This window comes from Callospermophilus lateralis, chromosome 7 (genome assembly GCF_048772815.1).
Source record: "Callospermophilus lateralis isolate mCalLat2 chromosome 7, mCalLat2.hap1, whole genome shotgun sequence".
Classification (NCBI taxonomy): Eukaryota; Metazoa; Chordata; class Mammalia; order Rodentia; family Sciuridae; genus Callospermophilus; species Callospermophilus lateralis.
In genome coordinates, this window is record NC_135311.1 from 137,802,537 (window position 1) to 137,821,941 (window position 19,405).

Here is a 19,405-nt window from a genome sequence, read left to right on the forward strand (position 1 = left end):
TCTATGTGTTAACTTGAGTAAACCATGATTTGCATTTTGAAAAATAAACTTCCTATAAACAAACTGATGTCTTTTTTTTTCTTTAAATATTTATTTTTTAGTTGTAGTTGGATACAATACCTTTATTTATTTTTCTTTTCTTAAAATATTTTATTTTTAGTTTTTTTTTTAGTTGTAGATAGACACAATATCTTTATTTTTATGAGACGCTGAGGATCCCCAGGGACTTGCACATACTAGGCAAGTGCTCTACCGCTGAGCCACAACCTCAGCCCTATTTATTTTTCTTTATGTGGTACTGAGGATGGAACCCAGGGCCTCACACATGCTCGGTGAGCGCTCTACTGCTGAGCCACAACCCCAGTCTGGCTGATGTCTTTTATAACAGCACTCTCCCACAGAGCAGCACATAAGATGAGTAGCTATAGTTTAATGAAGTGGCAGCTATTCATTTGGGCTTTTTTTTGGTACTGGGGATTAAACTCAGGGGGTTCTACCACTGAGCTACACCCCCAGTCCTTTTATTATTATTATTATTATTATTATTTATTGAAACAGGGTCTCGCTAAGTTGCCAAGGATGGCCTTGAACTTGCAATCCTCCTGCCTCAGCTTCCCAAGTTTACTAGGATTCCAAGCTGCCATGCTATCATTTGAGCTTTTGAATAACAGTATCTTCTACAAATGTAAATAGAAAACAAAGATGGGTTTTGCAGCACAGAGGAAAGGCTAGAGCCCTTGGCCTTGCCTGTCGTTTCCTACATAAAGGGCTCTTTCTGCAGGTCAAAGTGACCGCCCTGGCTCAGGGTGGCTAACAGTCCACCAGGGTGGCAGCCCAGTGAAAAGCAGCCATCCTCTGAGGCACACAGCCAATGGTGGCCTGACTGCAGCCTGCTTTAGAACTTCCCACGGGAAAACATATACACTGTCCCTGAAGGGCCCTGTGCTTTCTTCAGATGGGAATTAGGTAATATGGTGTTCCCCTTTGTGGCCCGGGAACCAATAAGTTCATTTACAAATCTATGTTTGACAGTACAGAAAGCACATGCATAAGACAGCAGCTAGTATTTATTTACAAGGCAGGGAATATTGAGTCCTTCAGGTGCACTATCTATCCAATGGTCTAAATCCATCCACTTGCTGACGTATGGAGTGCTTACTCTGTCACAGGCCTCATTCTAGGTGCTTGAGGACACTTCAGCAATCATATAAAGGTCCCTACCTCCAAGAAGTTCAAGTGGAGGGTGGCAAGAGGAAAGAAAAGAGCATGTAAATAAACAAACTACTGTTGGAAGGAGACAAGTGCTGTGGATAGGAATACAGCAGCGGAGAGGATGGGTGTGGAGGAGGGTTCAGTTTTAAAGAGCACGATCACTGCAGGGCCTTCCTGCAAAGGTGACAAAGCCACGCAGATAATGTCCAGAACAAGCACCCTGTGGTAGAAAATGTTCCTGGCCTTCTAAAGGAACAAGGAGGCTGGAGGAACAAGGGAGGACACAGGAGGTGACATCAAGGACAGCTGTGGGCTGCTTTTGCTTGGAGGAAGATGGTAGTCCCAGCAGGGATGGAAGCAGAGGATTCTCTGGCTGCTGTGCTGAGAACACACTGAATATGGGGACAGCTAAGTCTTAGGCCAGGGCAGTTGGGAAACCACTGTCATGACACAGGTGTGACACTGGCCTCTGCCAGGACAGCAACAGAAGAGGTGTTGAATCTGGGTCAGATTCTGTGTATATTCTGAAGGCAGAGTTGACAGCATCTACTGTGGGTTGAGAGAAATAAGACTTGAGGGCCACTCCAGACCCCAGAGCTTCACAGCTGCAAAGATTACACTGCTTTAACCCAGACAGGGAGGTTCTGGGGGCAGCAGGGTACAGGGAGTTTGGTTTGTCTGTTACATTTAGAATGGCCAGTGAATGTTCGAGCTATCTCAGGCAGCTAGAGGGCCTGTGAGAGAAGCACCGTCATTCACAGATGATATTTACAACCACTAGATGAAATGTGATCACCAAGGGAGGGGCCTCATAGAGGAGTGAGGTAGGCTCTAAGCCTGGGTAGCTCCTGCAGCATGGGGCAGTGTGGCTGCAGACAGCCAAGGAAACAGAAGCAGCAGACAGACAGGATGGCATAGGACATGGTCCTGGACGTCTGAGCCAGAAGCTGACTGATGCGTCTCTGTGTTGAGACCTGAAAGATACAGCAGCTCAGCCTCCACTCTAGGGCTCTTGTGCTACTGTTTTTCACCTTACTCTTAGTTGCTCCAAATCCTTAAAAATAAGGTGGCTATTCATCAAACATGACTTTGGTATACCTCTTTTATTCTGATCTGTATGTCCTCATCTATAACAACGGGCAATAGTAGGCCTGAGAGAGAATACCTTAAGGTGGTTGTGAAGACAAAGAAATACTACTACATGAAAGTGGACTTTTATTAGTTTGAAGCCACAACATCAGCTGAGCTGTACAGCAGAATCTCAAAACATATATGTATCAGGCTGATACATATATTTTATCTCCATCAGGAGATGGAGCTGAATAAAACAGTTCTCAGACAAAAAATGCTGCTTCACAGATGGTTTTCCAACAAGTTAAAATTTTACTTAATTCTTTTTTTTAAAATATATTTTGATGTAGCGTTAAGTAGTTTAAAAAGTATCTACATGTGATATTTCATTATTTGGTAGCTGTGGTTATATCAACCAATGAATGTTGTAGGTCCACAACAAAAATGTTTGTGTGTAGTGTGGAAGATGTTTCTTTATTTTAAGAGATAGAGTAGCCTTTTTCCTTTAGGTTACATTTTTGATAAATGATTATCCTACTTGGGCACATATATAGGGGAGGTAGGAATTACTGGAGATGAGACACACAAGATATTGGAGATGTGGAATATATCTTATAGAACTTAAAATAGAAACATTCCCATTAATATTACAGGCTCAACTCCATTGATACTCACAACTTTTGGGCAATACTGCCGGGTACATTAAACCTAAACTCAGCAGTCACACATAACTGAGCAAGCATGTGTGAGGAAGTCTGTCTGAAAGCTAACAAAGTGGGTAAATCATTTCACTGTTAGACACTGCATGCTCCTTAGATGAAAGGTGTCACCTGGACCCAGTGTCTGCCTTTGCTGTGAACAGAACAAGCCAGTGGGAAGTGTAATCAAAGCCACTGAGGATGGCAGTGGCTGTGTGTCTTGGCTGAGGTTCATATCCACCTCTATGGCACTGGATTCTATTTTCCCTGTGCCTGACCAAAATCTCCTCCCGGTTGGATCTCCGCTCCACCTTCAATGTTTAACTTAAATAACAGATTACTTGGACTGTTCTGGAGAAGTCTCCCTTCCCTGAGGGAGTTTCTGACTCTCACGTGTGACCTGGTCCCCAGCAGGTGTCATGTCATTGGGCTCTGCTCAGTAAGCTTGATGCACCCTTTATCATGTTTGGCAGGGACGTCTGAGTGCTGTACAGGTAGGTTTTACAAACAAAATGTACCTAAGAACAAACCAAGCACACATTCCACATCTAAGCTGTGGTTGGACCCTGTCTAAGTACGTGTGTGTGTGTGTGTGTGTGTGTGTGTGTGTGTGGTGTGTGTGGTGTGTGTTAGGCCAGAGCATCTCCAGTTACTGCTTCTTTCTCTAAGGTTTCCCGACTAAATCTCTACAGGAACAAACAGCAATTTCTTTCCTGATACATCTTTTCCAAGGATAAGTTCCAGAGGTCTGAATATCAAGCTCAGTTAAATTTAACTATTATTTATTAAACATCTCTTTAAAAAAAATTTTTTTTTTAGTTGTAGACTTATTTATGTGGTGCTAAAGATTGAACCCAGTGCCTCACACGTTAGGTAAGCACTCTAACACTGAGCTACACAAGTTATTCGTCGCTCCCTGGTTATTTTGCTGCAGCCGGACTGCGGCAGATGGTGGCCCGTTACTGGGAGCCCCGGGACACTCGGGGGTAAGCAACGAAAAAAGCTGCCCCTCCATAGATAGGACGGGAGCAATCTGCTCATCCCTAGGCAGATAGGGCGAGAGGAAAAATGGCCATTTCGAGAAAATGGAGAAGATTGATACAGTATGTTTGTGTCTTGTTTTGTCTTGAAATGTTGTCTTTGTGATGAAAATATGGAAGGGGTGAGAAGTAAATTGATAAGGGAAAAAGGCACCCCAGTGGAACCAAGAATAGTTAGGGCATGTGTTGATAAAAGCCCAGAAACTCAGAAAGAAGAAAATTCAGAAAAAGAAGGATTATCAGGAAAAAAGTTGCAGCAAAAGGCTATTACTGAATACTTTTCGTTACCGGAGGGTGCGTGAATCGGTGCAATGGCTGCCGGTCATGGCGCAACAGCCCAAATCTAGACCTGACCTGGAGGCACAGTCTGGCAGGCTTTTGTTCCCTGTGCCCGGAAGCAGTTTGAGTCTGGGACTCTCCCCAGGGCCATCTGGGGCTGCCCCGATGCTACAGCTGGCAGAAGATGCTACTGGCGTCCCTGAAGTTTGATCATTTCCAAGGCCAGTAACTACAATGGGTCTCCCACACCTGGAGGCTGATGAGTAATGAGTACTATTAAGGCTTATTTCAAATGTAAAAAACCTTGAGATAATGTACTAAATTGTTCAAAAGGTTGTTTTCTTAGTAGAATGCTACAGGATTTTCTTTAGCCATCAGGAGTTCCTGCCTTCCTCCCAGTGATGGTAAAAACAAAGGTGAAAGAATTTACAATGTTGCTGAGAACCTGAGGAAACTTCAGCTGAGAACCCGATGTGACTTCAGAGCGGTTGCTGTTTCTGCTGCTACAACTTAAGCTAGCTGCCTGCAGAACTTACCTGGACTGTGAGTTAATCTATTGAGACACTGCTTTATCTGGACTGAGACAACAAACTGTAATCTACAACAAATTGTAACTCGGTATCTTTGCTAATAGTGTCATTGCTGGTATAATTTTTCCAAGGGCTTCTTGCATGGAGCCATCAATTGGCTTGGTATTGTAACATTTTGTATCCTCCCTTTCTGTTTCTAGCAGGTTATTTATGGTGTTTCTGTAAAAAACACTATGGTGTTATTTAAATTAAACAAAAGGGGGAAATGTTAAGGTCTATAAACAAGTCAGATTGGCACCTGTTATTTTGCCAGAGAAATGTTAGAGTCTGTAAACAAGTCTGCATGGTGCCTGGCAAAATGCCAGAGGGAGTGGTTTGTGAAGTAACAAAAGTGAGCCATTAAGTGTGGAGATTCCTTATTGGTTGACTGCTGTATCTATTTTATGCTAATTAGATAAGCTGTGTAAAATGTATAAATACCACTCCTGTCCTACAATAAACGGCTTCCACTCCTGCTGTATCAACGTACACAAGTTGTTCCTCACCCCCCAACCCCCGTTATTTTGCCCAGCCAGCCGGGCTGCAGCACAACTTCAGCCCTAAATATCTCTTCTTAAAAAAGTACAGACCATAAGCTAAAAAAAGACTGTCAAATGCTCTTCTGAATCTTTTATTTTGCCTTAATGTTAGAGACTGTACCCTAAATTCAATTTAGAAATATTTAGCTACTTTGTAAGCAAGTAAATGATATACTGTTCCTACAACAAAAATAATAAAGAGGGCAGCTAGTCTAGTACTAAAACAAAATTTTCTATAACTTATTTCTAAATAAAATGTGAAATTCAAAAACATTTCATTTGCATATCACTTACTCTTAAAAATACAACCCATATCTTGACAATTAAAAAGATTTTATCCATTTATTCCCTTGTTAGCCCTTAACAGATTTGAGCAACAGCAATAATCTGATGTAACAATTTAAACATGGTTTCAGTTTGCTTTGTAGTTTGGTTTACTCAACTGTCCCTGGATGATGATCACATGCACAGCAGTATCCCTGTGGCCAAAGGCACAAGGTCAGGGTTCAAAGGTGTTATAAAGAATCCTAGTTCTTGATGGATGTGGTGGCACACACCTATAATCCCAGCTACGAAAGGCTGAGGCAGGATTGCAAGTTCATGGCTAACCTAGGCAACTTGAGTGAAACCTTGTCTCAATTAAAAAAACAAAACAACAACAACAACAAAAAAAACAGCAAAAAATGGGACTGGGGATGTAGCTCAGAGGTAGAGTACCCTTGGGTTCAATCCTCAGTACTCCCCGCCACCACCACAAATACTAGTTCTTAAATAGGACTACAGACTGTGCAGACAGACCATTCCATCTGATGGGCTTGATGAACATCCTGTCCTGACAGCAGAACAGAAGTGTGCAGTGGCAAAAGCAGAGAAGACTGTGCAGGATAGAACTTACTTCAGAACCTGTAGGAGTCCAGGTGTCACCGACGTCGGTCTCACCATTCCAGCTCCATTAATGGTCCCCAGATGAACCTGAGGATAATAGAAGGTCCGGAGAGCAAGTCTTGAAGACTGTAACCTGGTCTTAATGACTTCTAGTGGGCAAGTGAAAATAGCACCAACTGTGCCCCCACACCTGGAAGAGAAGAGGTCACCGAAGGATCAGAAGAGTGGCCTGATTTTCTGCATGAGCAGGATGTGGAGTCTGACTCTTCTCTTAGCAAAAGGGCACATACATTAATGAAAGCAGAACACAAAGGAGGCTTAAAAAAAAAAAAGTTGAAATCCCCGAGTTAAAGTGATAACCACTGTCACCATGTCCTTCTGTCCTGGCACAGACACACCACCTTCTCCTGATTTTGTACTGTCTCTCTGTGTTGACGTATAACATTTTAAAAAATTTTTTATTTGTTCTTTTTTGTTATACATGACATATAATATTTTAACAAACTTCCTAATGTTGGACATACATGCCATCTCTCATCTCACTACCTGCTGCAAGGAATATTCTAGAAAGTGCATCTTTGCACGCCAAAACCAAATATTCAGGTAATGGCACTATTGCAAAATTCCATGTTTATGACAATACGGATCTTTATTAAAATCTAATTTACTTACTGCTTACTAATGATCCCCTCAGGTTAGCTTCCTAGCAAGCAATTGTGTATAGTTTGATTTGGGAACAGACTCTAGCACCAATCAAAACAACTTGTGTAACTATCAGGGCCAGCAGAAAATTGTTTAAAACAAATCACTTCACCTTACCCCATCGTTGCCCTTTCATCCCTTTGAAAATGGGGTCCTGGCCGGATGCAGTGGCACACACCTGTAATCCAGTAACTCGTTTATCTTAAAACACCTACTTCAATCTTCTTTTACATAACAGGATCCATGAATCACGTTTGATAAGCTAGTTATGATGAACAATGTCAAGTACCATCTAATGCCACCACCCATACCACCAGGGATGCAGGCTTTCCTCCTTGAAAAATGTGACTCTAGAGCATGATGATCCTTAAGGTCAGGACCCTGCATTCCTCCCAGTGAGATCTCAAACGGTACTTATTTATTTGAGATTTCACGGGGAATGTTTTTAAAAGGCACCTAAATAATTGGGAAGAGCATTCACCCTTTACCTTCCACCCGCTGCCGCCTGCACTTGCAGTAAGCTGCTGTGGGCCTGGCACTCAAGGAGGGTCATCAGAATGACTGGGACAGGCTAAGCTCGGAAGGACAGGACCTGGCACTGTGCAGTACTCCCGCTAGCTCCCCGGCTTCACCACAGCTTCACCAACACAGGGTTAGGCGGGGGAAATCTAGAAGCATCCCAGGCCCTCCCACACAACTGGGGTAACCAATGAAGTCAAATCTCCAAGCAGGACGCGGATCAGGAGCCTGAAGCTCCATGGAGCAAGCAGCATTGAAAGCCATCTGCTAACCAACAGCACTGCTGCCATCAGCCCAGGGATGGTTTGTGACAAACATTTAGTCCTCTGACAATCTTAAAGAGGCAGGAATAATCAGCCCTATTTCACAAGGAGGAACCCAAATGTCAGGAGACAGAAATGTACAGATGGGGGAGAAGAGGACAGAGCCAGTGGGGGCTGGTTAGGTAAACCTGGTTTAAGTCACAATGAGGACAAATCCTAAACTGCTACCTACAACGGTGGTTTCTGAACTGAGGGCCCAAGCCCATCAATCACAAAAGCACTTTGGGGGATCACAAGCAGGACAGGGAAGCAGGAGGACAGAAACTGATGAAGCCCTGTACTGAAGGCAACGTGGCTCTCCACAAGCTTATATACTTTTTCAAAGTCTCCAAGTCATTAAGCATTCAACCCAAACCCCTATCCAGGTCCCCTATGCTAAGATACCCTCTTGTGGGATATTTATGGAAAGAAAGCAAGTATTGTTAATTTGGTTATACTACTATATATTAGCTTTGTTAGTTAGCTCAGACTTTGTAAAACTCTCATGGATTTTTTTAATTAAGAAGGTATTTTTGAGCTGGGCGTGGTGGCACACGCCTGTAATTCTAGGGGCTCAGGAGGCTGGGGGCAGGAGGACTGTGAGTTCAAAGCCAGCCTCATCAATAGTGAAGTGCTAAGCAACTCATTGAGATCTTGTCTCTAAATAAAATACCAAATGGGCTGGGATGTGGCTCAGTGCTTAAGCACCCTGGCGCGCGCGCGCGCGCGCGCACGCACACACACACACACACACACACACAAAAAGAAGAAGAAGAAGAATTTTGAGTCAGTCTTAATATTGGTCTGTATAATTTGTGCTTAGCACTAGGCTGTATCTAAAAACAGGATAACAGGGAGCAGTTTTAAAAAGAGGTTGGAAAATACTAACTTTCAAATCACTTCACCTTACCCCATCGTTGCCCTTTCATCCCTTTGAAAATGGGGTCCTGGCCGGATGCAGTGGCACACACCTGTAATCCAGTAACTCGTTTATCTTAAAACACCTACTTCAATGCCTAGACATATAAAATAAATGACTCTTCTCCATTATAATACTAACTACATGCTTAAAGAAATCCAATAGGTAGGCAGGGGCGTAATTTGCTGCCTGAAGGGCAAGAGGCTATGGCTTTGAAGGCCAGTGACACACACATCTGATGCATAAAAACTTCAAAAACTTACTTTTCAATATTTTCAAAATACTGGAAAAAATGGGCTGGGTTTGTGGCTCAGAGGTCGAGCGCTTGTCTAGTGTGCGTGAGGCACAGGGTTTGACCCTCCGCACCACATAAAAATAAAAGGTATTGTGACTACCTATAAATAAATATATATATACATACACACACACACACACACATATATATTTAAAAATACTGGAAAAATTACATGTTACAGAGTAAGATAAAGAAATATCTGGGGGCTGGGGCTCAGTGGTAGAGTGCTCCCCTAGCATGTATGAGATGCTGGGCTTGATCCTCAGCACCACATAAAAATAAATAAATAAAATAAAGGTATTGTGTCCAAACTACAACTAAAAAAAGAAAAAAAGAAATATCTGAAGTCAATTTATGGTGAACAACCCAACTACATACATGTGACCAAAAGAACCTTTAAAACAAAAAACAAAAAACTTCTGTTTAAATTATTTTATCAGAAGGTCATAAAGTTCAAATCAGATACAGGTCAACCACCTTCACTTTGTCCCTCAGTCAGCTGCACTCCTGACTTTGTCCAAGTGTCATCCAAATCTATGCCACTGATGGAAGATGACCAGCAGGAAGCAGTCTGTAGACAAAGCTGCCTCCTGACAGTGAGTGACCTCTCTGAGGTGGGAGGCCACACACTAAGCACTGCAGCCACTTTTTTATGTTGTACTCTGCCACTTTGGTGCAAGGCCTCATGGTGACAAAAAGACCAGAGCCGAGCTCTTGCAGGCTCAGTGGCTTCAACTACAAGGCAGGGAGGATGCAGTGTCAGTGTCAGAGCAAGCAAAGGAGCAACAGGAAGCACTGCGACAGAGCCCTGCAGTGCATGATGAGCAAAATGCTGCTGCCAGGCGGGCCTCGCCTCTCCTGCTGGAAAAACATTTCAGGGGCTGGGGCTGGGCTGGGGCTCAGGGGCAGAGCGCTTGCCTAGCATGGGTGAGGACCTGGGTTCGATCCTCAGCACCACATTAAATAAAATAGATACTCATTCAACTACAACTCAAAAATAAATATTAAAAAAAATGTCTTAGAAGTGACCTATTTTAGTCAGCTTTATCACTGCTGTGACTAAAGGACCTGACCAGAACAATTTGAGGAAGAAAAGTTTATTTTAGGGGCTCACAGTTTCAGAAGTCTCAATCTATAGATGGCAGGCTCCATTCTTCAGGGCTTGAGGTGAGGCAGGACATCATGGCAGAAGAGTGTGACAGAGGGATCCAGCTCACAGGAAGATCAGAAAGCAGAGAGGCTCCACTCGCCATATACAAACTATGTACCCTGTAGCCAGGCCCCAGTGAACCACTTCTTCAAGCCATCTGTCTCCGGTCTCCAGTTGCCGCCTCTCCATTAATGTCATCAGGGATTACTTCACTGATTAGGTTAGGACTATGACCCAATCATTTTTCCTCCGAACCTTCTTGCATTTCTCAAACGTGAGCTTTTGGGGGACACCTCACACCCAAACCATAACATGACCTGTCCAAAGGATATTTTTAAGTCATTTGTGTCAGATACAAATTCACTGTAGTACTCAATTAGATGAAAACAAGTTATAATCTTTAACTAAAAATTTGCAAATAAGATCCTTCCAGCTGGGCTTATTAGCACATGCCTGTAATCCCAGTGACTGGTGAGGCTCAGGCAGGAGGATGGCAAGTTCAGGACCAAGCTGGTCAACTTAGCAAGGCCCTGCTTCAAATAATAAAAAAAAAAAAGGGCTGGGGACGTGGCTCAATGGTTAGGCACTCCTGGGTTCAATTCCCAGAGGGCCCTCCTAATCCAGAAATTTAAAACATTTCCTATTAGTTTCTTTCAGTGGAACTCCTTTTTCTTTTTTCATGAACCAACATGGGCAAGACATTCATCAATCTGAGAAGATAAAATACTTATTTTGATTGGCCTTCCAAAGTTTTCTAAAAATATTAAATCATAGGGCTGGGCTTAGCTCAATGGCAGAGAGTGTTTGAAGGCCCTGGGTTTCATTCCCAGCACCACACACACACAATCATAAATATTTACTTTTCTAAACCTATCTGGGACCCAGGCGCTGTAGATCACAACAAACCATATTCTTTGTACAAAAGCTCTCCCCGCTGTCCAGATTCCTCAGTACAAACACCACCTGGCTGCACACTGGGTTCTGCCGCCCTGTGTTCCACTGCGCTGCACAGTGTTAACCCAGCTTCTCTGGAGTCTCAATTCAGAAAGGACACAGGCACTGGTCCTGTCACTGGTCCCTTACCCATGGCTTTCAGCTGTGCTCACTGAACTCCTCTTTCCTTTCAATGGCATGGGCAGATTCCAGACTTTTCTGTAACTTGCAGTTTTTCCAACACAGTCCCACTGACACTTCCATCTCTGATCAGCTTCAAATTTCCCTCTTCTACTGCCAGGCAAACTTGTGGCAGGTGGGGACTTGGCTTGCTCTGTCACTTTTTTCCCTTTGATTTATGGTTCTCTGGGCTTGGGGACAGGGAGAAGAGATGTGGTCTTGTCTTATTGGGGGTCCACCCAGCTGTGTGCTGTACTGGTGGCCCCAGAGAATGTTACAATTTCAGTGCAACTGGTACTCAACCCACTCACCAAGCCCTGACACGGGAGACCCCTCCTCGGGTCTCAACAGTAGCTCCTCCCCCCAATCTCTTTTCTGCCTTACTTGGCCTGGAGACTTGGGTAGCAATAGCGCCTTACCTTCCTCTGGCCCACATGCTCCTCAACAAGAAGCCAATGGAGCTGGTCAGCTTGGCTTTCCTCAGCCCCTTCTCACCCTGCTGGCTCACAGGACACAGCAGCTTCTCGCCTGCAGGAAGCAAACGGCCCCAGAGCAAGCTTCTAGTCTTTCTGCCTTGAGAGCTCCCTCACTCTGCAGCCCAGACCGGAGGTTAGAGTAGGGGACAGGGACAGTAAGATGTTCTTAGTACTCAACAGGACCCAATGTTGACAGTCATGTATTTTCTTTTCTGCATACACAGTGTGTGGGTAGAGTGGTCAATGGCACCAGGAAGACTCTAATACCTCTTTCTAAGACTAGGTTTATTTGGTTCATTTGAGTGTCCTAGTAGCCATGCTCAGACAATGAGAAAAGTCACATTCAATGTCCACTTACATAGTGACACAGACTTAGCATCACATAATCGGGGAGCTGACTAATCCGACTGAATAGCAATATTTTAGACCATTAATCTCCAAAGTCGGGTATGTCCTCCACTATAAAGACCCACTCATGTACAGAAAGAAATACAATTTCAACAGGGAACGGTGGCATGTGCCTGTATTCCCAGCAATTCGGGAAGCAAAGGCAGGAGGATTACAGGTCTAGGGCCAGCCTCAGCAACTTCACCAGATCCTGTTTCAAAATAACAAAAAGGTAAGGGATATGATTCAATGGTAAAGTGCCCAAGTTCAATTAGTAACAAAAAAAGAAAACTCAGAAAAGATCAAAGATTTTATTTCTAATCTCCATTTAATTTATAAAATTTGTGTATACATTTTATATGTATAAAATAGGGCAGAATAAACATTTCAATCATAGGCCTGTGTGATCAAAACTTGAAACCACTTTTCTAGACCAATGTTCCAAGCCTGGGCAATTTTGCCCCCACCCTCAATGACATTTGGCGATGTGTGAAAATATTATGGTGTTGAAATGGGGGGTAGAAGCCACATACAGTGACTATACCTGTAATCCCTCAGGAGGTGGAGGCAAGAGGATCACAAGTTGGAGGCTGGTCTTGGCAATTTAGCAAGACCCTGTCTTGAAATAAAAAATAAATTAAAAAAAAAGAGCTGGGGATGCAGCTTGGTGGTAGAGGTCCCTTGGGTTCAATCCCCAGCATCACAAAACATGAAACCCAAACCAAACACATACAGGAGAAATGGGTGTTGGGAAGTTTTTACTATCACGTAGAGGCCAAGAAGCTGCTCAACATCCTCCCATGCACAGGACATCCCCTCCCCTCAAAATAATTACCTGACTAAGGTTGAGAAACTCTGTTTCAGACCAAAAAAATGGACAACACATCTGGAGACAGCAGAACCCAAGCAGCGGGCACTGCAGGCTGCTTCCTGCCTCCCTGCATCCATCCCTCAGATCCTCATTTGTTTCTCCTTTTAGCTCTGCCTCACTCATACCCCTCGACAAAACACCATCCACTTGGGTAGGCTGTCTGTTCAGAGAAGGGCACGTGATTCAGACCAAGCTTCTAAATGACCAGTTTGGAGATGGTGTGGGTCCAAGTGGGTCCAAGGAGAATGAAACTCCAGACCTGCTCAGGGGCGGGAGACAGAGGAGCTGCTGGAAGCCACTTTGTGTCCATGCAGCAACCAACCCCACCATCGAGAAGACATTCCCGGGAGTCAGAGCAGGCACAGGTGGGTTCCATGGCGACACTGTCAGCTGATTAGATGAGTCCTTCCCTGAAGCCTATCCTTCCTCTATAGTTTGGTGTATGTACCAATAATTAAGCCAGTGGGAATTAAATTTTCTAGACTTACAACTGAAAGCCTCCTAAACAAGCCTAGCCAAAAAATAGAATAATTATGCTCACACTTCTCAAGAAAGCACTTGTGGAGCTTGAATGTTATAATCTTCTAAAGAGAAGTTAGGACTAATGTTTACTGTAGGCTGCTTCTAACGGCTATGAGGAAACTTTCAGGGTATTAATTTTGTTCCCAGGATAATATCACTCTAGTTGGTAATGCCAAAGTCCAGCAAAAATTCTCTGAGGCACTGCATACTCCAAGTGAACAATGAGGGTCTGAGCAGAGCAGCTGCGAGGCCATGACGAGCAGCTCAAGTGCATGTCTGAGTGGTCACAGGAGCGTTTTTGCTTAGAAGTCTATTTACTTAATTTTCCTAAAAATCTATGAACTAGATTTTTTCTGCACTGCTTCTATTTTTTTTAATGTTCCCTGTTATATAAAACTACGCTCCTTGTTTCTCTACCTTCTTTCTTTCCTCCTTTCCGAAACTAAAGTCTCATGTTCATTACATAAGAGCATATTAACCTTTTATCTTCTACACCCACATAACACTTGCCTGATTTCTCCCCCTGAGGATTAGGCACTTCTCCTCCGGTTTATAGCAGGGCAAAGTTAGGGCATTCCACTCCTGCCACAAGGTATACACTGGGTTTTTCTACCACTTTTATATGCTCACACAGAACTACACAATATTTTAAAATTGTTCACAGACTTTTACCTTTTACCTCAGATTCAAATTACTAGAACAATTTATTAAAAAACGGATGTTTTCAACAAGAATCTGTTTACTGTGCCTGTGCATATACATACTAGACAAAGTCAAGGCCATAGTGCTCTTTAATGTAAGAATCACTACCCAACTGGTAGAAAACTGGTTTCCACATGCATGGCTCACATACACGTACAATAGGCTCCACCAACAAGCCGACCCTCAGGACTACCCAATCCTCCTAATCTTTGGTGCTTCTCATAATTCTGCCCTTTTTGCTGCTACCTCTGTAGTCACTGTTTGAAAAATATTAGTTGCTTTTCTGTACATACTATAATTGAGAAATTTACTTGAATACTTGAGATGAGGTTTATGAAATTTTAATTATGTAATTTTTCTGTATTCACTCAGTAAAAGCAAAAATAGTTTGAGTTGGGGATGTATCTCTATGGTAGAATGCTTTCTTAGCATGCAATTTCTTAGCATTCAATTTCCAGTACCACCAAAAAAAAAAAGATAAAGCAAAATAGTTTTTGATGTAGTTATTTCCTGAATTCCATCTCATTTGCCAAATTACCATTACCTTATAACTACAGTTTTAGTAAATCTTAATACAGAACCAAATTTGCAATTCATAAATAATCATGGTGAGTCTATTCTTTATCTGGGACAATTCAGAACTACATCAGTCTATATACCCTCAGGTGAGATACACAGTATCTTTTATTCACTTGGTCAGTCATTTAAGAAATATCGTTTGGGGGCTGGGAATGTGGCTCAAGCCATAGTGTGCTCGACTGGCATGCGCGGGGCGCTGGGTTCGATCCTCAGTACCACATAAAAATAAAATAAAGATTTTGTGTCCACCAAAAACTAAAAAAAAAAAAAAAATATATATCATTTGGGCATTTGTAACATGGAAATATAGTAGGAGATTCTAGTGAAAACCCACATGGTTTCTACATTCATGTACCCTCTATTCTATTGGATATTTCCCACTCAAATACCATACAATTTTTAAAAATGCTTGTAACATGTATAAACAAACTGGACAAAATCAGCCAATTTATATTCCTAGCAGCATATATAAGCTTTATTCAAGGAGTAGTTACCTAACAGTATATTCAAGTTATTATGCATACACTATATACTTTATCAAAAAAATTTTAAGCATTTCAAGTAAGCCTTGCCTCTTTTGTAGACCATTTCCCCCCTCACAATAGATGAACTTGCACCATATCTCAGTATTACCCAAGGCTTCAGCAGTAACCACTGGCTGATACAGATTAAACTTCTAGGGATACAGCACTAGAGTATACCTAGCAAAAGCTGCCCATAATAGGGTCAAAGTACTGATTTTTTAAAATATCTGTGGATTTTATATTTTAATACCTTAAAGACATACTATATTCCTACTAAAATACATTTTAAAGGCTATGTTAAGTATATTTAATTTCAACACAAAAAATCATGCCATAAAAATAAGACCTGAAGTGTCTAGTCCAGGTCTTCCATCTCTAAATCTATATCAGCTTAGTCTAGCTATTTTCAGGTGCCCAGCAGATCTCCTAATCGCCACCCTGCTACTGTGATGAAGATGAAGGGCATCACTGACACTAATACACAAGCAGAATCCCCAAGTCATCCTCTGTGCGAAGTAGAGGAATCCAGCCCCAGGCCTTGTGCATGCTAGGCAAGTGTGCTACTACTGAGCTATATTCCCAGTCCCTCCCCAAATTCTTTGGGGACAAATCAGGCCTACACAGGGAAGGGCCACTTCACAGTATTTCAGCATTTTTCTTGATGAGATGGTTCAAACAGCAGAAAAGGATTAAAAGTAACAATAAAATGTGTGGGAGTACTTTGTTTTGACAACAGTATTACCCATATAAGGGAAGAAAGCAGAAATCCTAAAGGTATTAAATACCATCAAATGAATGATGTTATTTGGGCTGGGGATGTGGCTCAAGCGGTAGCGTGCTCGCCTGGCATGCGTGCGGCCCGGGTTCGATCCTCAGCACCACATACAAACAAAGATGTTGTGTCCGCCAAAAACTAAAAAATAATAAATATTAAAATTCTCTCTTTAAAAAAAAAAAAAAAAAGAATGATGTTATTCATGCAGAAATGAACCTAAGATAGTTTACAGATGTGGTGGGACCAAAAATGCTTTTACTCAGTAATTGTTCCTCTGCTGGTTTATCCAAAGAAAATAAAGAAAGTATGCACCTATAAAGATATCCAATTGTTTATAATGGTAGAAGTCAGCAATGATAGGAGATCAGAAAGAAATGTCATCCAAATATTAGGCAGCCCTGTTGTAAACGACTCTAATGTCCTCAATGGACTTCAGTATTGGGTTAGACACTAAGCTTGCCTTCTTCATTGCTTTCTCCACAGTCCAGCATTGATGGTAGATAAATATGGTTCTATGGCAAACTGTACTCAGAGACTTTCTACCATGCTGCCCCTAAAACTCAAAACAGTACTAAGAAGAAAGCAATTTGAAGAACACAAAGCTATCTTAAAAATGAATTTGAACTTGTATTTGAGACATATATTCAGGCAGGGAAGCTTTTACAATGTGTTCACTTCTAGGTATTGGTTTGTGGGTGGCTTTTCTTCCTGTTCTCTTAAAAGGCAACATACCATATTCAAAATGTGATTACAGGTTAATACAAGAGTATTTTCTTCTTTGCAAAGAATCCAAGAAAGTATCTTTTAAAAAAAATAAATCTAAGAAATTTCAAACACTATGAGCTGTTTTGGTGCAGTTTTCATTTTCCAGGTTCTAAAATTAATTTCCATCTATTCAGAAGCCTTTTAAACCTAACAAAAATATTTGTTCAATATCATAAATTAGTGATAGCATTAAATTTGCTTGGCATTATTATACCTTCTGAAAGCTGTTTAATAAACAGGAGAAACGTGACAATTTCAAAAGGGCTCTGACATTTTTTCAAAAGGCTTCTAAAAGGAGCTGAACTTAGTTCTTTGGAAAGGTGCCAGCTTAATGAGAGTTGACTAGGTGAGACAGCCTGCCTGACTACAGTATATATACTGTGCCCGTTCTACACTCAGCTCCTTTCAAGTTCCACCCTAAAAGAGACTGAAGTCAAATATATTGGAAAACTAGATGGATCTGGAAACATCCCTTTTGAAGATTTCTTTCTTGAATCTGCAAGTAAAGTAATCCCAAAATGCGACTAATGAAGGAACTGAAGTATGTTAAATCCCATAGTTTATTAGGTGCTACCCTAATAAACTACCTAATCAGTCCTCCTGGCGGTGCTGCCCACTGCAGTTTTTTGCCATCACAAGGTAAAAGCCTGACACTCCAGCAGGAGAATAGGCAGCCAGAGGGCACTATGAAGGGTGCATGGGGAGATTCATCAAGACAGGGTCATCAATTACACAGTGAATCTCAGCAGCTAGGCTGCTCCAGAGCATACAACTCTTCCAGTTTGGAATACAAAGAAAAACTTAAAACGAACACTTCACTCAAAACAGTAAATCAAAAATCACTGAGCATAATTTCATTTAAAAAAAAATTCTCCTACTAGGCTTTAAAAATGTATGAGACGTTTTAAAAGCCACACTTTAAAATGTGGCCAACTTTTAAAAAATTCTCAGGAATGACGAATTTATAGTCTATTAAGGATGCTCCCTCTGTTCCTCTCAAAGGAAATATCCATGGAGACATACTGGGAAGGTTGAGAGAATGACAAAAGAGAGATGAATGAGAAATTCTCCCTACGAGGAACCACCAAAATTGTCTAATTGAAAAAATAAGTAATGGCCTAAAATAAAAGTAAAAAAAAAATGCAGAAACACTTACAGGTGAGTTTCTTAACTATAATTGTTTGTAATCGGAAATATGTCTAGGTATCAGTCCAAGCTGAAACCAAAACACTCAAGATGATAAACCAGGATAATCTGTTTTATGCAAAATGTCCTATACTGAAAAACCTTCGTGCTAGGCCTGTGAGGTTCTCAAATAAGACTCCAAATATCTGTAAGAAACCAAAAGGACCCAATGCCACCAGCCGAGATTTTTAAAAATTCCTCATACTCAAAAACGTTTCTAGTTCTATGGGGGTTGGGGGACGTCAGCTCCCGTCCCATACAATTCAACACACAGGAACACCTTCGCGACCCAGCCATCTCCGGAGGTTCCTCAGTTAACCCTCCCACGTGTTGCTGGCTGGCATCGCTGCCGTTCACCAGCACCTTCCAGGCCCTTGCTGATGCCCATCACCTGCAGCCCCTGACCCTCTGAATTACCTCTGCACTAGCTACCCCGAGAACCCCAGGGCAGACCTGAGCATCGGCAAGGGTGCCCAGGGCCCGAAACGCTGGTCTCGGGAGACAGGCCACGGAAGAGAATCCAGATGGACAGGGAGCATGGCGTGGCCGGCGAGGAGGCCAGCCGCCCTGGGCGACACTCACCAGCCACTAATTGTTAAGGAGAAAATGCCTGGCCTCCGAGGCGGGGGACGCGCGCGGGGTTAAACAGCCCCCGCGCGACGCGTCGGGGGTGGGGGTGGGGAAGAGGCCCCAACCCCTCCCCGGCCCAGCCGCCCGGCCGCCGGGACCCTCCCTGGGGACCGCGCTGAGCCCACCGAGGAAGCCGCGGCGGGGGCCGAGAGGCCGGGGCGGCGGGGCGCGCGGGCTCGGCCGAAGGCTCACCCGCCGGCGAAGAGGTGAAGCAGCGTGTTCTCCTTCTGCTGGGTGCCGGTCGCCATGGCCGCGCCGGCTCTGCGGCCCGCCGCAGCCGCTCGAGGGATGCGCGAGGTCGCCCGGTCTCTCGCCCGCTGTCCTCAGGCGGCCGCCGGGGCCTCCATGCGCACGCGGGCTCCGCAGTCCCGCAACCCCCGCGGCGTCGCCGCCGGTGCCTCACCGGCCTCTGCGGCGAGAACCCGGCGGCAAACGAGACCCCGGCGCGCGGCCGTCACGTGGCGGGGGCTGGGCCGTGACGTTACTCAGCGGCGCGAGTCGGAGGCGGGGTGCGGCGGAGGTGTGGGCCCGGATCCCGTGCGCCTATTGGGCAGCAGGAGGATGTGGGCGGGGAGACCTCCCTGGCTGGGGCGGGGTCAGCCCCGAGCGGATCACCGATCTGGGAGGGCCTAGGCCACTGAGTGGATGAAGTGGGAACTGGCAGCAGCTGCCTGGTACCAGCTCCCAGGCGGCGAA

The 19,405-nt window shown here is 43.6% G+C and overlaps 1 protein-coding gene across 1 annotated transcript in view; it reads right to left on the reverse strand.

Annotated features, from left to right (window-relative positions):
• The window catches only part of Slc25a33 (solute carrier family 25 member 33), a 32,097-nt gene extending 12,948 nt beyond the window's left edge, over nt 1-19,149 (reverse strand). Inside the window, exons 1-2 of the mRNA XM_076861351.1 lie at nt 18,902-19,149; nt 6,304-6,483 (exon numbers count right to left, since the gene is read on the reverse strand). Of these exons, the coding sequence (XP_076717466.1) occupies nt 6,304-6,483; nt 18,902-18,957 (236 nt within the window). The 5' untranslated portion in view covers nt 18,958-19,149. The remainder of the gene's footprint in view (nt 1-6,303; nt 6,484-18,901) is intronic.
• Between the last annotated feature and the right edge of the window lie 256 nt (nt 19,150-19,405).